The 20,005-nt window shown below is 45.9% G+C and overlaps 2 protein-coding genes across 3 annotated transcripts in view; one reads left to right on the top strand and one right to left on the bottom strand.

Annotated features, from left to right (window-relative positions):
* Positions 1–11,997: 11,997 nt before the first annotated feature.
* On the bottom strand, positions 11,998–17,282 carry OAZ1 (ornithine decarboxylase antizyme 1). Its single transcript, XM_074978304.1, is given in 6 exon segments — positions 11,998–12,436; positions 12,634–12,719; positions 13,181–13,353; positions 13,519–13,605; positions 13,607–13,664; positions 17,093–17,282. Coding segments are annotated over 6 exon segments (648 nt in total). The 5' UTR covers positions 17,209–17,282; the 3' UTR covers positions 11,998–12,308.
* A 726-nt stretch (positions 17,283–18,008) lies between these two features.
* The window catches only part of JSRP1 (junctional sarcoplasmic reticulum protein 1), a 76,124-nt gene continuing 74,127 nt past the window's right edge, over positions 18,009–20,005 (top strand). The window contains exon 1 of one of the 2 annotated variants that reach the window (XM_074978048.1): positions 18,009–18,166. The gene's annotated coding sequence lies outside the window, so the exon portion shown is untranslated. The remainder of the gene's footprint in view (positions 18,167–20,005) is intronic. The other variant, XM_074978047.1, reaches the window with a different exon arrangement.

The raw sequence follows: 20,005 nt of genomic DNA, 5'->3' as shown, positions 1-20,005 counted from the left end.
CTAAACTGTAGGCATGGCTGTGTCAGCACTAGGATATCCTTGGTAAGATGGTGTAGGTGCACTTGGTCCTGCCTCAGCACAGGGACCTGAACTTAATAACTTCTCAAGATCCTTTTCAGTCCTATGTGGTATTTATTTATTTATTCTGTTCTCACATGTTCAGCTCCACTCATTTCTTCTGGAGATAAGCACCCAGCTTTCCTTGCTTCCACCCCTCAGTCACTGCTCCAGATAAGTTAAGTCCCCAAAGCCATTTAGCATTTAAATACAAGGTTTAAACTGCAGTTTTCCAGAAACAGACTGGAAACCCATAAAAGAAAAGTTAGCTCAACAGACATGCACATGCCAGTGCCAAAGTAAGCATTGCTCACGCCGGGACTAGAGGTGCAGGCCATTGCAAGATTATTCAGATTTACTGTGCGGTAGATGCTTAACTTGTTTCTGACAATCAAAGGCACTTGCAGTGAGATAGGTTTCTGAGCGGTGCATCCTCAAGAAAGTGTTTGTGGGCAGACTGCACCCTTCCAACACAGGCTGCTCCTGGGCAATGTTTCCCTTTAGACAAGTATCAGAGAGGTAGCCAAGTTAATCTGTATTTTCAAGAACAACAAGAACTTCTATGGCACTTTGTAGACTAAGGGATATTTTGGAGCATAAGCTTTGGTGGGCAAGGACCAGCTTCGTCAGATGCATCTGGTAAAGCAGGTCTTTGCCCACAAAAGCTTATGGTCCAAAATATCTGTTAGTCCATAAGGTGCCGCAGGACTTCTTGTTCCCTTCAGATGAGGTGCTTTACTTCCAACATGTGGACAGCTGCTAGACACACGGTGAGCCAAAGAACACCTTCTAGTTTTGGTTTATGCTGAAGCTTGTCAGTTACAAGCATACATGCTCATCTAGATGCCTTACAGCGTCTTGGAACTTTCCTAGAAAGGACAGTCTTGTGCTTAAAGCACACCCCCAGGAGCTAGGATATCTGGGGTTTACACTCAGCTCTGCTACTGATTTTCTGGGTGACCTTGCAGTACTTCATCCGGCTGCAAGATGGCAGTAAAATACCTAACACTGGCAGCAGCCAAACAAAGAAACTAAATTCTATTTGTTCTACTCAGTACACAGACGTGAATCCAGAAGAGCTGCAACAGTGTCAACGCGCTTGGTTTGGATTCCATCCAAATCGCACATTATTGTAATCTGTGTTTGATGAGTATTTTGTTTTACTGAAGGCCTTGCAGTCTTTAATGTGTTTACCCTTTCAACACACCTGTGATGTGTGTTGAACATTATCCCTGTTTTAAAGATGGAGAACGAGGCACAGAGAAATGGAGCAATTTGCTCCAGCTCATATAGAATGTCTGGAGCAAAACTAAGGTGGGGGGCTTTGTTGTCACCCAAACTCTATGCTTGTGCCCTAACCCTGAGAACATCTTTCATACTCTCTTAAAATTATGGCCATTTCGGCTTTTATCTTGTGATGTTACACTTCAAAAATTACCCTTCTATCTGCAAGAACAAGAAGAAGTCCTGTGGCACCTTATAGACTAACAGATATTTTGGAGCATAAATATCTATTCGTGGGTAAAGACTCACTTCATCAGATGCATGAGTGGAGGGCGCAGGACTTCATGTTCTTGAAGATACAGACTAACGCAGCTACCTCTCTGATATTTTTCACCTTCTGTCTGCAATTTTTCTGAGACGAGGTGGGAGAATTTTTTATGTAATATTGCTGCAAACAATAGTCAATGACCATTCTTGAAAGTTACACTCCAGTCATGCACAATCTATTCATTAATTGCATATATTTGAGAGAACTTTCTGCTCTTGCTGTTTATGTGAGTCATTTAGACAGCAAGAAGAGAGGGGATATTAATATTTTTAAAGAAGGCAAAGATATTTGTAGAATGACAAAAACTTGCCAAAGGATGAGGGCAGGCAGTATTATTATAATTGGAGTGTGTTAGCACAGATGAGCCCCAGTCATGGGACTCCATTATGCTAGGCACCGTTCGACAGCTGAGAACAATGGTCTCTGTTTTAAAGGGCTCTCCACTTTTAATTCCGCTTGTCACTAGACCAGGTCAATTTCAATGTGATAGCACCCACTTTACAGCCCTCTATGTTACTGCTGACTGGAGTCTGTGCCACTCCTGGCTTACGTCCTTTTAATTACAGCAAAAAGTTGGAACTTAAGTAGTTCGTTCATGGTTTCTACGACACTTAATGCTTCCATTGAATAAAATCAATTTTATAGGATTATTCAAACTGTATTATGCAATACTGCTGCATTGTTTAGCATCTTAAAACTAAGTGTGGAATCCAGGTAGGGAGGAATTAAATAAATTGAGTTCCATGGAGCACACACATCCTTAAAAGCCAAGCTCCCAAGGTGAATGCTAAAAGTCTCCATTAATGCTAAATGTATATGATATAATAAACCATTGAGAGAAGATGGTTCAGGCGCTCATACTCGCCCTGGCTTGCAAAGGGCTCAATCAAATGGAAGAGGGGGAATCACTCAAAACCAATAAAAGGAACGGCTTTTCCTCATAGGGCAGTCCATCTGGAACTCATTCGCCTCCAAATTCTCATAGGCTGTGTCTGGACTAGCCCCCAACTCCAGGGAGGGGTTGGTAATTAGGGTGGTGGGAGATTACCAATGAAGTGCTGCGGTGCATATGCAGTATTTGATTAGGCTAAATCTCCCCTGCGGCAACTTCGAAGTGTGAAACTTGCATGTAGGCGTGGGTCAGCTGCGGGTACTTCGACATTCCTTTACTCCTCGAGGAACTGGGGCATAATCTGACCTGTAACATGATGGATCAGGAGGAAACTGCCACTGCAAGGCCTCTGCCTCCATAGCAGCTGATGTTGACAACTATGGAAGATCCAGTCCCGACCCAGGCAGGCCACTACTCTCATCTGGTCAGTTGCTTTCCGTACTTCTAACAAGTCTGGTAAAAGGAACAAAGCAATGCTTCTCCAGAAGCTGGACTCACTTCGCATGGTTGGTTTCTGTTTTAAGTTGGTGTAGGAAACCTTCTGTGGGTTGGGGGCTACTGACCCATAGACAAATCAGTTGGGGACCACACAACTGAGATAAAAAAAAACAAAACAGGATAGTGCAGGAGTGGGCTGTGGACAGGGGACCTGGGCAGGAGTGGGGTGCAGGAGTGGACTAGGGTTAGGAGGAGAAGGTGGGTGGGAAGAAGCCCAGAAGCAGGTTGGGTGCATGGGTGTAGGTGGGAGAAAGGATGCAGGAGGGTTCGGGGTGCGGAGTCTGGAAGGGAAAGGTCAGGGTGGGGTGAGGGGTCTGGGAAGGAAGGAGCAGGAGTAGGGTGCAGAGTTGGGGTGGGAAGGATGGTGCAGGAAGAAGGTAGGGGTGCTGGAGTGGTCAGGGGGCACAGGGTCTAGGCAACAGGCATGCACTTTAACAGACTCCTAGGCAACGGTCAGCATTTATGCCACTGCCTATATTTGTCCAAGACAGTTTGGCAACGTGAGAGTAAAGTCACAGAATCATACAACAACAGAGCTGGAAGAGACCTAAAAAAGCCATCAAGTCCAGGCCCCTGCCCTAGGCAGGACCAAACCCAACAGATCAGACCAGCCAGGGCTTTGTTGAGGCAAGACTTAAACACCTCCAGGGACGGAGACTCCACTACTTCCCCGGGTAGACGATTCCAATGCTTCACCACCCTCCTAGTGAAAAAGTTTTTCTTAATGTTCAACCTGGACCTTCCCAGCCACAACTTGAGACCATTATTCTGTGTTCTGCCATCTGTGACCACTGTGAACAGCCTCTCTCCAGCCTCTTTGCAGCCTCCCTTCACTAACTTGAAGGCTGTTTTCAAGGCCCCCCTCAGTCTTCTCTTCTGCAGACTAAACAGTCCCAATTCCCTCAACCTTTCTTCATAGGTCATATGCTCCAGCCCCCTAATAATTTTGGTTGCCCTCCACTGGATCCTCTCCAGTGTATCCACATCCTTCCTATAATTGGGGGCCTAGAACTGGACACAGGATTCTACATGCAGCCTCACCAAAGCTGAATAAAGGGGAATAATCACTTCTCTGGATCTACTGGCAATGCTCCTCTTGATGCAACTTAATATGCCATTAGTTTTCTTGGCTACAATGGCCACTGTTGACTCATGTCCAGCTTCCCGTCCACTACAACTCCCAGGTCCTTTTCTGCAGAACTACTACTGAGCCAGTCGGACCCCAGCCTGTAACAATGCTTCGGATTCTTCCGGTCTGAATGCAGGACTCTGCACTTGCCCTCATTGAACCTCATCAGATTTCTTGCAGCCCAGTCTTCCAATTTGTCTAAGTCAGTCTGGACCCTGTCCCTACCCTCCAGCGTATCTACCTCTCCCCCTAGCTTAGTGTCATCCGCAACCTTGCTGAGGGTGCAATCCAACCCCTCATCCAGGTCACTGATAAATATGTTGAACAGAACAGGACCCAGAACCAAACCTTGGGGCACTCCACTAGAAACCAACCGCCATCCCGACATTGAGCCGTTGATCGCTACCCGCTGGGCCCGACCTTCTAGCCTGCTTTCTATCCATCTTACTGTCCATTTATCCAATCCATATTCCTTTAACTTGCTGACAAGAATATTGTGGGAGACCATAACAAAAGCTTTGCTAAAGTCAAGATAAATCACATCCATTGATTTTCCCCTATCCACAGAGACAGTTATCTCATCGTAGAAACTGATCAGATTGGTCAGGCACGATTTGCCCTTCATGAATCCATGCGGACTATTCCCGATCACTTTCCCCTCCGCCAAGTGCCTCAAAATGACTTCCTTGAGGACCCTCTCCATGATTTTTCCAGGGACTCACGTAAGACTGACCGGCCTATAGCTCCCTGGATCATCCTTCTTCCTTTTTTAAAAGATGGGCACTACATTTGCCTTTTTCCAATCATCCAGGATATCTCCTGATCTCCACGACTTTTCAAAGATAACGGCCAAGGGCTCGTCAACAACATACGCCAACTCCCTCAGAACCCTCGGATGAATTAGGTCCGGGCCCATCGATTTATGTACATTTAGCTTTGTTAGACAGCTCCTAACCTGTTCTTTCCCCACCAAAGGCTGTCTACCTCCATCCCACAATGCATCACTTATCACATTAGTCCAGGAGCTGTCTTTGTCCATGAAGACAGAGGCAAAGAAAGCATTAAGTACTTCAGCTTTCCCTACATCATCTGTCACTGGGTTACCTCCCTCATCCAGGAGGGGCCCCACACCCTCTCTGATCACCTTCTTCTTGCTAACCTGCCTGTAGAAACTTTTCTTGTTATCCTTCACATTCCTCACGAATCGCAATTCCAGTTGTGCTTTCACCTTCCTGATAACTGCCCTACGTTCTCGAGCTATATGTTTATGTCCCTCCCTAGACATTTGTCCAAATTTCCACTTTTCGTAAGCTCCCTTTTTGTGCCTAAGTTTTCCAAGGATTTCCCCAGTAAGCCAGTCTGGTCTCCTACCATATTTACTTCTCTTGCTGCTCATTGGGACAGTTTCTTTCTGCGCCTTCAACAGGGCTTCCTTAAAATACTGCCAGTTTTCCTGGACTCTGTTTCTCTTCATGGTAGCATCCCAGGGGACTCTGCCCATCATGTTCCTGAAGGAGTCAAAGTCTGCTTTTCTGAAGTCCAAGGTGTGTAATTTGCTGTCCTCTTTCCTTCCTTTGATCAGGATCCTGAAGTCTACCATCTCATGACCACTGCTTCCCAGGTTTTCCCCACCTCTATCTTCCCTATTAGTTCCTCCCTGTTTGTAAGCAGCAGGTTGAGCCACACGTGACCTCTGATTGGGTCCTTCAGCACTTGTACCAAGAAGTGATCCCCAACATTCTCCAGAAACTTCCTGGACTGCTTGTGTACTGCTGTATTGCTCTCCCAACAGATGTCAGGGTGATTAAAGTCCCTTGTGATAACGAGAGCCTGTGTAACTTCTCTCAGTTGTCCAAAAAAAGCCTCATCTACCTCATCATCCTGATTTGGTGGCCTGTAGCAGACACCAACCACCACACCTCCAGTGCTGCCTACACCACTAAGCTTGACCCATAGATTCTCAACAGGCTTTTCTCCCTCTGTGTACTGGAGTCCCAAGCAATCATAGTGCTCTCTTACATGCAGTGCAACTCCTCCTCCTTTTCCCCCTTGCCTGTTCTTCCTGAACAGTTTATACCCTTTCATGGCAGCGCTCCAGTCATGCGAGTCATCCCACCAAGTCTCTGTTATTCCAATCAAGTCATAGTTCTTGGACTGGGCCAGGGCTTCTAATTCTTCCTGCTTGTTACCCAGGCTTCTGGCATTGGTGTACAAACACCTTAGATAACCAGTCGATGTCCCTGCCCTCTCTACTCGAACCAGGAGTCCACTTTTGTTGTACATTCCTCTTTGCATTTCTTCCCGGCCTCCAAGTTCCTTTCTCCCATCAGGGTTTTGGTCACCGTTCCCCAGCAAATCTCATTTAAAGCTCTCCTCACTAAATTTGCAAGCCCACTTGCGAAAATGCTCTTTCCTCTCTTGGTTAGGTGGACCCCATCTCTCCCCAATAATCCTTGTTCCCAGAACAGTGTCCCATGATCAAAGAATCCAAAGCCCTCTCTCCAACACCACCTGCGTAACCATGCATTTACTTCCTTCATTCGACGGTCCTTACCTAGCCCTTTCCCTTCGACAGGAAGGATGGACGAGAACATCACTTGCACTCCAAATTCTTTGAACCTTCTTCCCAGCACCGCATAATCTGCAGTAACCCACTCAAGGTCATTCTTGGCCATATTGTTAGTTCCCACATGCAGAAGTAGGAAGGGGTAGTATTCTGAAGTTTTGAGCAGTTTTGTAAGGCTCTCAGTCACATCCTGAATTCGAGCTCCCAGTAAACAGCACACCTCATGAGATTCCAGGTCCGGTCAGCAGATGGGTGGTTCAGTTCCTCTTAGGAGGGAGTCCCCAACCACTACCACCTGTCTTTTTCTTATGGGGGTGGTGGTCATTGAACCCGCACCCCTAGGACTACACATCCCATGTCTTGCAGTAGAAGCAGTTCCCTTCCGATTTTTTCCCAGTGAGGGTCCTTCCAAAGCATTCACCACCGCAGAACCGGTGGAGAGTGTCTGAAAGTGATTACTTATCTCTATATCAATGGGGGACTCGTGTATTGGCCTTATTTTTCTTCTAGAAGTTACATGCTGCCAGTTCTCTGCTTCATCCCTTCTCACCCTCCCCGGTTCTTCTGCCTGCTGTGCTTGCAAGATTAAACTCTCCCTTCTGTCAAGGAAATCCTCCTCCTCCTCGATTGAGTGTGGGGTCAACACTTGAGCCTCCAGTCCTCTAATTTTTTCTTCTAAAATGGAAACCACCTTGTACTTAGTGCAGATGAAATCCCTACTTTCCTTGGGAAGGAAGACAAACATGGCACATCCCAAGCAGGCAACAACAGCAGACCTGTCACTATCCATGCCTGCCATCCTAGAACAGTGATTTAAAGAAAGGCAAGGGTCCCTGGCCCCTTCCAAACCCCCATCTCTAAACTCCCTGTTCACAAGCTCACCTGTTCACTTGGACACTGCTTTATAAAACCCTGAACTGCCTCAAAGTCCCTCTCCTTACTGAGGCTCAGCCAATCAGCAGAGGCTTCTAGATATCAAGCTTATTTAGAAGCCAACAGTTTCCAGCTGCCAGTCCCAGTCCACCCTCCGGGGAGGGGCAGAGAGGCGGGGGGCAGGAGAAAAAAAAACCCACACACCACAGAGCAGAAAAACTCCACAGCCACAGCCAGAAAGCCCCAAACACAACACGCCTGGATTCTAGTCCTCCCACCAGCACTAATAAGAAATGTATCTTCATGCCACCTGGACCAGGGAAGGCACCTGACAGGGATTCACTTGCCCCTGCCTTCTGTCTTCATCTGGTGCAACAAATTCACTGTCTGGGTACCTATGGGGTAGCTCAGCAAAGATTAGCTTTCAACTTACATTCTGAAGGGGAATGTAGGGACAAGATGAACAGCCTCTCCACTCTCATTGCTGCAGGTGACATTAGGCTTTTACTCACTTTGAGATATACTTTCCAGCTATAAATAGGGCAGCAGGACCTCCCATCCAGGCCCCACTGCTCAGCAATATGTCTAGACTGGTTTACTACCCTATTTCTCAAGCAGATTTTACTGGTATCTAGAAAGGCTGCATTGAACCTAGGCCCAGCCAGAATTTAGTCTGTGGAAAGCTTGCTTACCTAAACCAGACCCTTGGTAATAAATGACTCAGCAAGCAAAATCCCACCCCCTGCCAAGGAAATTGAAGCGATCAAGTCTCCGATTCTATGACCTCATCCAATATTCTACTGGTTTACTCTTGTCAACACAGCAACTGTGCCCATGTGTGGATGAAGACAGGGAATACCTGTTATTGCAACCAGAGACCCTTTGAGGAGTCAAAGAAAATAGATCCAGTAATCCTCCGGTATGCGCGATTTCCATTTGTGCTTAACTTGCATGAGCACAAATTAACTCCAAATTGAAAGCTCTCCAGCCCCACCAGCCCAGCAGGATGGATGATCAGTAGCTAAACGTCTAGCTGAGGAGTGTCCAACATGTGGCCCACGTAGCTTTTTAATCTGGCCCGCAGAACCGGCAGCACTGCTATTTTCAAAAGGCGGCTGTGCAGCTCTCAGTGCTGGGTATGACTCAGCTCGGCTCTTGAGGCTCTGCTGAGTCACCAGGGGTGGGATGGAGGGTATGTGGATGTGTGGGGGAGTTGAGGCTATTTTCTGTTTGGTCCCCAGAACATGTAAAAAATTGTCTTGTGGCCCCCAGTGAAAAAAGGTTGGACACCCTGATCTAACTGAACACATTAGTATTGTAAAGTTGGCTCCAGTCAATGTAACACTGTGTACCACCAAAATGAGTGCAAGCCACGCTTGACATAAGTGACTGATATCCAGATATGTCACAACAATAGAACCTCAGAGATAACAACCAGTTACAAACTGACTGGTCAACTGGACACTATGTGAAACAAAGGAACCAATCAGCAAGCAGCAGAAAAAAAGCAAATGTACAGTACTGTCCCTGTATTGCAGTGGCTCCCAAACTCTTCAGCATCACGCCCCCTCTTTGACAGACCCTCATGCTCCCCACCATCATTCAACCGCGCTTTTAAAATTAATCTATTCATAATTTCAAGTTTTAAAAGATAAAATTTTTAAATAAAAATTTTATATCATTAAAAATAAGCAAATAGTTTCTTAGCCCATAAATTTAATAAAAATGTCATTTAACATCAGAAAGAGCAGAAACAAAACAAATTTAACATGAAGGATTATGCATTTTCTTCACAAGTTGGAAATCCGACATCTGAAAGACAAAATTACACAATGCAAATCATTTTTGACATCCAGTCCATTTCTGTTTCATTTTTAATGTGACTGAACTTGAAAAGATTTTTCACAAAGGTATGTTGATGAAAACGGAAGAGCTTCTTCTCCCACTTTTGAGTACATTGGGAAATTTTATCAAAAATACCTGCAAGCTCAAGTTTTCAAAATTATCATCTGCACTTGAACCATTTTATTGCGAGTGCTTGTTCTTACAATACTTCTGGCAATGAATCAACATCAACTTTGAAACAATTGTGTACTAATTTCTGAATGGGGGTTGCCAGAAAAGTTGTCTGAAAAACAGCAGATGAATTTGTCAGCAAGGCAGTCCAGATGAAACACAACTGTATTCTTCACATCCTCTTTACAAAGTTTTGGAAACCTTCATTTTCAGAAAGTGATGAAAATGTTGGAAAACATGAAATATTAGGCATTTGAGCTTGTTTTCAACATTTCCAAACCTGGATTTTTTTCCATAAATGCTTTGGTGGCATCGTGATGCACTATGTTTGCAACATTGTCTCTTTGCAGCTCCAAATTGAGATTGTTCAAAGATTCAAAAATATTCACAAGGTATGCCAGTGAAAGTTGAAATGCTTGGTTTGTAAACTCACAAAATAACACCTTTTTCTGTTACTTGTGGAAAATTACCATGTCATCTTTCAGTTCAAAGAATCTCAAAAGCATGTTCCCTTTTGGAAAGCCATTGTACCTCCACATGAAACCAAAGCTTTATGATCTGCTCCCAAACCTGCACAAAGAGCTACAAAAAGTTGTATATAAAGCACTTGCCTTCACAAAATTGACAACTTTGATGGCCAAATTTGAGTCACATAGGTTATCTGGAAGGGTTTTAGCAGGCAACACTTGTCTGCATATGACAGTGAGTTGTAGTTACAGCTGGATTTTCTTCTCTCACCATCACAAATCCACAGCAAACACCGAGCATTGCTGGAGCACCATCAGTGCATACACCAACCAGTTTTCCCCCATGAAAATCTATTTTCTTAAAAAAAATGCAGAAATCATTTTCATAACATCAAAAGCCTCACTCACCAGGCTGGGACAGAAGGTAGGGGCTTTGGGGTGGGAATGAGGGATTTGGGTGTGGGAAGGGGTGAATAAGTTCTCAGGGGGGTGAATTTCAGTGCAGGAAGAGATTGAGAAGGGGCTGCTGGCTCAGTGAGCTCCGGGCTGGAGTTGTGTTCAAGTGCTGAGCAAACCACAGACTTGCAGATGCAGTTCAGGTTGGGGTGTATGAGGGGCTCAGGGCAGGGGGATTGGGAATATGATGGGCTCAGCACAGATTTGCAGCGTGGATTGTGTAGTAGTGTTGTGGCAGAAGACTGGTTACATGAGAGGCTCAGAACAAGGGGATCTGGCGTATGATACCTCAATACTGAGCCTATATGTCGGATGCAGGGGTTATGCTGGGGCCAGATGGGGCTTGTTAGCTAGGCTTCATTTTTAATTATGTCCAAGACAAACCATTTCAGCATTGTCTACTTATGTGAGAGGTAGGGAACTTGTACTCATGGGGGTCTTGCTGAGGGTGAGCTTGGCTGGTAGCTGGGGGTCCTGCAGCAGCAGGCTAAGACTGAGTCTTAAGTGCATGTGCTGCTTCCCCTACCCAGCCAGCACATTTCCTGAAAAGCCAGGTCTGGTAACTTCCTTCCACCTGCTGCTTCCTGTGCACTGGGGGCAGGGGAATGGGAGTCCTGGGTCCACACTAGCTCCAACTGCTGAGGCAATGCATGCCCAAGACTCCCACTCAAACCTCCCCCCCTCCCCCAGAGGAAGGTGGCAGGCAGAAGTCATCAATGAGCAACAGAACTGGCTTTCCAGGAAATGCACTGGCTGTCTGGGGAGACAGCTGCAGGACTCTTCCCTCCCCACCACCCCATAGGAAGCCAGCACTACCATCCATTTTTGCAGGATAGTGCCAGCACAGGCTTTCTTGGAGTGGAGAGGATTGATGGGGGGTTGTCTCACCATGTGTCCCCCTGGAATTTCTTCATGGTCCCCAAGGAGGCACGCCCCCCAGTTTGGGAACCTATGCTGTATTGCATCTTCAGTACAGGCATTTCTAGGATGCCCGTCACCAGCCCTACAACCTCATGGCAACCCACTTACAGCCAGGAAGGGAAGATGCTTGAGATTTGCAGGCAAAGCTGTATAGCTGCTGGCTAATGGCCCCAGATAGCTGGAGGAGGAGCACCACTGAAGTCTGCACGGCCTTCCTTAGTTATTGGGTATGTGGTGGGTTGAAAACAGGTCCAATACAGGAGGAAGGTAGCTGTTTTCACCACCCTCCTCCCCCTCACCCTGGTCAGGAAGGCAACAGGTATGCCCAGGGTAAGAAGCTGCCAGCATAGAAGATCCCTAGATGCCTCTACAACCTGGCCCAGAGTATTAACTGTTGAAGTCTGAGCAGCATTTTGCTCAGTTACAGCCTCCATTCCTGAGGTGTCCATAACAGTACAAGGTCAGCGAGGCAGATTAGTTAGCACACGTTATGCTAGTAGATCTTACCTACCATTTAAAATACAAAAGCTTTCTAAAGAGAGAAGTCTTAAACATCTTAAACCAGCAATAAAAAGTAAAATATAAATTTTTATTTTGAATTAAAGCAAATACTTCAGTATCACAAACACAATATTAAACTTCAAGAAATATACTGCTAATTTGGAGTGAGCATTTATTTGCACAATCACAACATGCGCACAAATCCAGAAAAGATGAAGTCTGAAATTTTCAACATCCCACCACCAGATAAGATCAGTTGGTCACAATATTTCACACACAGAACATGTACAAAGAATATGTATTGTAATAGATGTTGACAAAATTTCTACAGTTCCATCTTCATAGACAACAAGAAAGCTCTAAGAGGCAAACATTGCAACCTATTCTTCCGAAGAGTCTCTCTCAAACGTGTAGGCCATGAAGCAAGCATCTGGTCTCTTGGGGACAAGGGGATGCCCTGGTCTCACAATCTCAAAGCCCAAAAAGCTGAAAGTACGGAGCAATGCAGCTGCAAAAAGCAGAAAAAAAAATACAAGTTTAATCTGATATTGGAATTACTAGACCATCCTTATTGGCCACCACAGTAGTAATGAGGCATCCGAAAAGACCTATTTTACATGTATTGCAATTACATTTACATGAAGTCACTTTTCTGTTACTGAAGTCACGGTGAAAGCAGTTTCAAAGGTTTCAATTTACACGCACCTCTGTCATCTCTATTCTTGTGGAAGCAAATGAAGACATGATCAACTTGAAGCTGTTCTTCAGCAAACTCAAGAAGAACTGCAAAACTGAAGAGAAGTATCAGTGAGGCAGACAACTCTTTGAAGCAATGTCTAAGTGTCAAACACATTCAGAAATATTGATAGTTTCGCTCTTTCAAGCAAGTGACACCATGTACACATTTGCACCTGCAAATTTGTATGCTTAAATCTGATAGGCTAAGTACCCACGCTCACACAACTGACAAGCCATGCCTCTCCCCACTCAGATTTACCCTTGACATCACATAGCCCAATTAGAATTCCAGCTTTCCACTCTCAACTAGCATATAACACTAGAAGTGATAGGTGCTACTGAAATTTAAGGTCCAAACAGAGTTAAAGGGTTTATTGAACAGAAGTGGAATATTTGGTTCCTTTATTTGTAAGGCCACAAATCAGTCTTGTAATCCTTTTTACTAGTAGGCATACTGAAGCTCACTCCTAATTAGGAAGAAATCAAATGGCATATTACATTCCATTCTTCATACCTGTCTTTGCTCCCTTCAGGCAGAGCACCACTGGGAATTTCAATATACAGATTATTGTTGTTTAGCACTGCCCTCCAATTAACATGTTTGGCATCTGTAAGCCTTGACTGGACATTCAGAATTCTTGTCCTGTTATTAGATGTTAGTTCCTCTGTTACAGTCAGCCGATTATCCTGTTACAAGACGACAGAAAATCAACTGAGATGTAAGTGCACAAAATTCTTGAACACTACAGTCAAGATTAATATTATAGCTTTCTCAAAGTCTCCACCATATGAGAAGTTAAGAAACTAAGAAAATCAAGCAAAGACTTCATGGTATTGACTGCATATACTTACAGAATAAAACAAATTAGCTGAAAGATTGTGATCCCTCTGACTATTCCCTCGCCCACCTGGGATCTTCAGGGGTGGGTGAGGGACATCAGGAGCACCACCGAGGCCCCGGACCCAGGTTACTACAGCAATTGAAAGAAACCCTGGAACTGAAGAAAATCATGGGTTCAGTTAAACTACATAAAGCCTATGTAAAGAAATGAAGCAGTGGTCATGTTTTATATGAAGTTCTATTTAAGAAACCCTTAAAACATTTGGTTAGCCTGAGCTTATAAATGCAAAGTTAAGCCTCTAACTGGCATGCTTTTCCCTTCACTGTATAAATGCCAATCTCATTGACATAGGATGAGAAACACCTAGGTCACAAGGGCTAAGTCTACACAAGAGGTTTTTCCTGGCAAAACTGGGCTTTTGTTGGGGAAAAAGTGCCAAGTGCCTACATACAAAGTGCGCTTTGTCAACAGTACGTCGACAAAACCCAATATATACCTCTCCCCATTCACATATAACATCTCTCTCTCAACAGTGTTTTGTAAACAAAACAGCTGTGTAGACACTCTGGGACCCTCTATCAACAGACAGGGCTTCCAGTTCACAGGCAGCCTCATTTGTATAGCTTCCAGTCACCCATTCTGTCAAGAGAGGGGGCCAGGCAGTCTGGCTGGTCTCTGCTGGTAGAGAGAATTGCTCTTTTGATCTGCTTTTATGTGTAGACACCATCTGTTGACAGAAGATTTGCCAGGAAACCGCTTCTGATAGTGACTTCTATAGACAGAAGCTTCTTATGTAGACATTGCCACAGGGTCTATTGTCCACAAAAACAAGTGCATTAAATGTATACCCATAATGGTCATGGGGTCCACAAATGTTACGGAAGCTAAGGATGACGACATTTAAAGTTAGGGCTGAAAAGCAAATGATATCTAAGAACTTAACTACACATTTTACAGTTAATCTATAAACAGTGGACAGCCACAAACACGTTGAAATTTCCTCCATGCCTGTTGGAACAAAGTATTTCCATCCTACAATGCCCCATTCTGCTTTAATGGTCAAATTCCCCTAAAAATCAATAGAAGTTTGGCACATGCAAGGACAGAAGAGATTCTTCCCTCCTCTTGACCAGTTAAGTGTTTAATAAAATATTTTAATCATTGCAACATTGGTAATATAAAATCTAACTCTTAAGGCTAGCTACAGTTTTAGTTTTAACAAATGATTTGAGAATATATATTTCAAGTGAAAGTTTCCTTGGCAGATGTCAGCAGTTAGAAGCAGAAGATTGTCAAACAATCAGATTACCCCCACCCCTGCGAATACAGATGTTATGCATAGTTTGTTCTAGAAGTATAGTACCTGCGTCATTTCTCTGCATTCTAAAGAGCTTAAGCTGATTCTAAGTAGCTTTTTTTTTTTTTAAAAAAAAAACATTTCCAGATTGTTTCCATTATTTAAACTGTGTAAGGAACAAGTCTGATTCTAAACAGTTTAAAATTTTTAAGTAAAAACAAAGTCTGCTCCTTTAAAATATCACTAATTTGAAAGCCTACCTGAAGTGCACATTGACAATTTTTTGGAAGAAAACTAAGACACACAAAGATAATTATTGATCATCACTCTGCAAAGCATTCCATCTCCTGAAACAATTTTTGTGCACAAGATGTTTCGTAGCACCAGGGAAGCCTGCCTCACTGATCAGCCTTATTACATTAACCAGAGTGACTGCTGTGCCAATTAGCCCCTCCCTCTGCACCATCTTTCACCCTGCAGGCTTGCACTTCAGTTGCGTCATCTCAGCAGATGCAGCAATCAAGGCCCTTAGGGAAATTTTCACAATCATCCTATCTGTGAGTGCCAGCAGCCATTTGCAAATCAGTATAAACATGTACAAAATAATCCACCATTTTGCACAGTCCAAATGTGTTTGAGATTTCCAAATCAGTCAGAAATTTGTGGTATCACAAATACACCACTGATTTAAAAGCTGCTGAACTATACTGATAGATACAATATGCTGAAAGTGATCAATAAAAGGGAACCACTGGGGGCTGCAATATGGATGTATTAGTTTTATTGCACGAAATTTCAAGTACAGAATTAGATATTTACTTATGGATATTAAAAGGTATATGAACCTGCATTCTACTCAATCTCCAAAGTGTAGCAATTTTGCAGTTAAGAATTCAACTGATTCTCTAATACAAAACATTTTGATGTTCCTTTGGCTACTAACTGCATAGAAATGTATCCTAACTGTTTTCTCTTTCTTTTTAGACGATGCAGGCAAAAAAAATACAAAAAGAGATGGACTAGGGTTACTAACAACATATTCAAGTTAGAATTACTATCCTGCATTTTTCCAATCAAGTGGCATACCATCTTTTCAACAGCTTTCCTATTTACCTTCAGAAGTTGTTTGTAATAGTACAGTTTAAAGTTGCACTCATTAGTGTGGTTTTTTTGTACTGTTAACTTTCTCTAAACACAAAAAAGGCTTCTTAAAATGTCTCTGAAAAGGGGGGGGGAAAAAACAGACGTCTAGGGCACTACCGGTTTGAAAGCTTTCTGTCCTGTGTATAGGTCACAGTAATTTTCACGTCATCCCAGCAATTACCATCAAGAGTTTAAACTGCATAAAATGATTAAGAAACCAGGTTTTATAACATTTATGTTTGCTTTAGGTTAAGCACCTTTACTCTTTTCATACACATGAATACACCCCACCGGAAAGGCTTTCACATTTCCCAATCTTCTACCATTCCAAATTCATTAATGTTCCAACCGTAAAGGAAATGTGTTCGTAACCAGAAACAGTCAATTACTGAGATGGTAATTCCTATGAGCTTAAGGACGACTTTTATTGATAAGATTCTTTCCCCTTGTTTCAGCAAAATAAACATTCATGCCTTGGCTGACACGTTCCTCAGGCAACTTCAGCTATTGTATGTGCAGCTGATGTTTATATTTGCCTTTCATACACCCCCGGGCAGGTCAGGCCCGCTGTTGTTTTCACTATTTTACTAGTGCGTGCTGGGATTTACGGGTGCTACGGGGAAGCCCTTATTCCCCACAGCTGCTGCTCTGCCTATGTTGAGACAACAGGTTACTCAGCTCAGGAAGGGGATTGTCCAGGGACTACCGACGCCCGCGAACAGGACGCGGAAGACCCGCAGCCACCTCCGGGCAAGACGCGGGAGGTGACTGACCTTACCGAAGGGGAAGTATTATCACCGGCCGAGGGGAACGGGGGCCTGGTGACGACTCCTACGTGCACGGGGGTGGAGAGAAGCTCATAATCGCTGCTCCTCGTCGGGAGGGGTCACTCATCGCCCAGCCCAGGCCCGCCACCCCACCCACCCCTAGCGGGCCAGGAGGCCGCTTCCAGCGCCCGTAACACAGGCACCGACGATCCGGGGCTGCGCTCCTCCCCCCGCCCAACTGGGCCCGGCGCGGGGGACGGGCTGGCAGACGCGGCCTGGCCCATGGGTCAGCACGGCGGGGGACAGCTCAGAGGCCCACCGCGGGGGAGGGAAGCGGAAGAGAGGGGCTCACGGCGCGGTCTGAGGGGAGCCCTCACCTGCTCTGTCCGGCACTAAGACTCAGCACGGCGGGCATGACGGTACTTTTATTCCCCTCTTTCTCTCTAGCGAAGCAGTGACTGTTGAGTATCCGCTGCAGGGAGGATTTCACCATCCGGGCGCTCTGGTCCGAACCCCGAAACCCTCCGCCGCCTCCCCCCGGCCGCTCTCCAGACTCTGCCGCACAAAATGGCGTCCGCCACCCCAGCCGCCTCTGATATAGGCGTTCTAGGCCCTTGGCCACGCCCATCCCGTGATAATGCCCAATCAAGGGAGCCCTGGCTACTGGAGAGAGACGGTTCCTGTGCGGTAGAGCAACTGTCCGTCAGAGAGACTGGCTCCCCATTGGCTGTGGAACTTACAACGCAGGGGCTCTTTACTGGTTCGGCGCAGTGCAGAGCCAGACTAGTTCTGATTGGCTGCGAGAAAGGAGAGGGCTGAGCCGTGTTTGATGTGCCAGGCCACGCTATTGGAGGAAGACTCATAACGGCACTAACGTTCCCGCCCCCTGGAGAGTCCCTAGTTCGCCCCCGGCTGCTTAAGGTAACGGGGGGTGGGGGGTTGGTGTGCGCATGCGCTTATCTCGTGGTCTTTCTTTGTGGTGAAACGTGGTGTGAGGTTGTCCCCGCAGTTTGACTTCCCCTCCCCCTCCCGTCCCGCTGCACAGAGACCCAGACCCCCCGCGACCCCCGGCTTCGGTACTCCCAGAGCGCAGCACGGCGCGGCCTCCCCTCCCCCTCCCCCGCCCCGGTCGCTCCCCGCCTCACCGACCGCGCGGCTCCCCTTCCCCCAGCCCGACCTCCGTCCCAGCCCCCTGCTCGACTCTCCCCCTCGGGCCGGCCCGGCCCCGCCCCGCCGCCTTCCCGGGGGGCCCATTGCCGAGGCCCCGGGCTCTGGTGTCAGCTGTTGCTATTGTGTCAAGTGCCGGAGGGGGAGCCGTGTTAGTCTGGATCTGTAGCAGCAACGACGGGTCCTGTGGCACCTTATAGACTAACAGAAAAGTTCTGAGCATGAGCTTTCGTGAGCGCAGACTCGCTTCATCAGATGCTGGTCATGGAAATCTGCAGGGCCAGGTACAAATAAGCCAGGGCAAGGGTGGGGATAACAAGGTTAGCTCAGTCAGCAAGGGCGAGGCTCACTGCCAGCAGCTGATCTGGAGGTGTGAACACCAAGGGAGGGGAAGCCGCTTCTGTACTTAGCCAGCCATTCGCAGTCTTTGTTTAAGCCTGAGCTGAGGGCGTCGAATTTGCAGATGAATTGTAGCTCAGAAATTTTTCTTTGGAGTCTGGTCCTGAAATCTCTTCGCTGTAGGACAGCTACTTTTAAGTCTGCTACTGTGTGGCCTGGGAGACTGAAGTGCTCTCCTACGGGTTTTTGTATATCGCCACTTCTGATGTCTGATTTGTGTGCGTTTACTCTTTTACGTAGAGACTGTCCAGTTTGTCCGATGTATATAGCAGAGGGGCATTGCTGGCACATGATGGCATAAGTTATATTGGTAGATGTGCAGCTGAATGAACCCACGGTGGTGTGGCTGACCTGGTTAGGTCCTGTAATGGTGTTGCTGATGTAGATATGTGGGCAGAGCTGGCAAAGAGGTCTGTTGCATGGATGGGTCCCTGAGTTAGAGTGACTGTGGTGCAGTGTATAGTTGCTGGTTAGGATTTGCTTCAGGTTGGCAGGTTGTCTGTGGGCAAGGACTGGTCTGCCTCCCAAGGCCTGTGAAAGTGGGGGATTGTTGTCCAGGATGGGATCTAAATCCCTGACGATGCGCTGTAGAGGTTTTAGCTGAGGACTGTAGGTGATGGCTAGTGGTGTTCTGTTGGTTTCTCTCTTGGGCTTGTCCTGTAGTAAGAGGCTTCGTGGCACACGTCTGGCTCTGTTGATCTGTTTTTTCACTTCCTCAGGTGGGTATTGCAGTTTCAAGAATGCTTAGTAGAGATCCTGTAGGTGTTTGTCTCTGTCAGAGGGGTTGGAGCAAATGCGGTTATATCTTAGTACTTGGCTGTAGACAATGGATTGTGTGGTGTGTCTGGGATGGAAGCTGGAGGCATGAAGGTAGGCGTAGCAGTCAGTAGGTTTACGGTACAGGGTGGTATTGATGTGGCCATTGTGTACTAGCACCGTGGTGTCCAGGAAGTAGCTCTCCTGTGTGGACTGTTCCAGGCTGAGGTTGATGTTGGGGTGAAAGTTGTTGAAGTCCCAGTGGAATTCCTCCAGAGTCTCCTTCCCATGGGTCCAGATGATGAAGATATCATCAATGTAGTGTAAGTAGAGACGGGGTGTCAGTGGACGAGAGCTAAGGAAGCGCTGTTCCAGGTCAGCCATGAAAATATTGGCATATTGAGGGGCCATGGGGGTACCCATAGCTGTGCCACTGATTTGAAGTTATATGTCGTCGCCAAATCTGAAATAGTTGTGTGTGAGGATAAAGTTACAGAGGTCAGCCATCAGATGTGCTGTAGCATCATCAGGGATACTGACCGCTACGCCTACCTTCATGCCTCCAGCTTCCATCCCAGACACACCACACGATTAACATGGGTTGGCAGAGCCTTATATCTTGCATTTATTGGCTATTTGATATAGTTTGGCTTACAGCCCTAATATTGTGCTAACATTGTTTTAATGTAACTTACTAAATGTTATTTCTAAAGCTGGAAATAGGAAAATAATTGAACAAAAATAGTCTTTCAAGTCTTGGTACTGGAAGCTGCCCCAGGTAGATAAAACAACTTCCCCCTGTACTTGGCCTTACTGAGGACAACCCTTGGCCGTAGGCCTCCACACAGACCCAGGTGAATTTCACTGATTGTGATGGCCTTGTTAAAGCACTCCAGCAGAGGTTTTGGGTGCAGAGGGATCCCATACTTGGTGTGTCTTAAGAACGAACTTTTTTTGGCAATGCACAA

The sequence above is a fragment of the Carettochelys insculpta genome, chromosome 27, assembly GCF_033958435.1.
Source record: "Carettochelys insculpta isolate YL-2023 chromosome 27, ASM3395843v1, whole genome shotgun sequence".
In the NCBI taxonomy this organism is placed as follows: Eukaryota; Metazoa; Chordata; order Testudines; family Carettochelyidae; genus Carettochelys; species Carettochelys insculpta.
The sequence above is the reverse complement of the archived record's forward strand: the minus strand, read 5'-3'. Positions and strand labels throughout refer to the sequence as shown.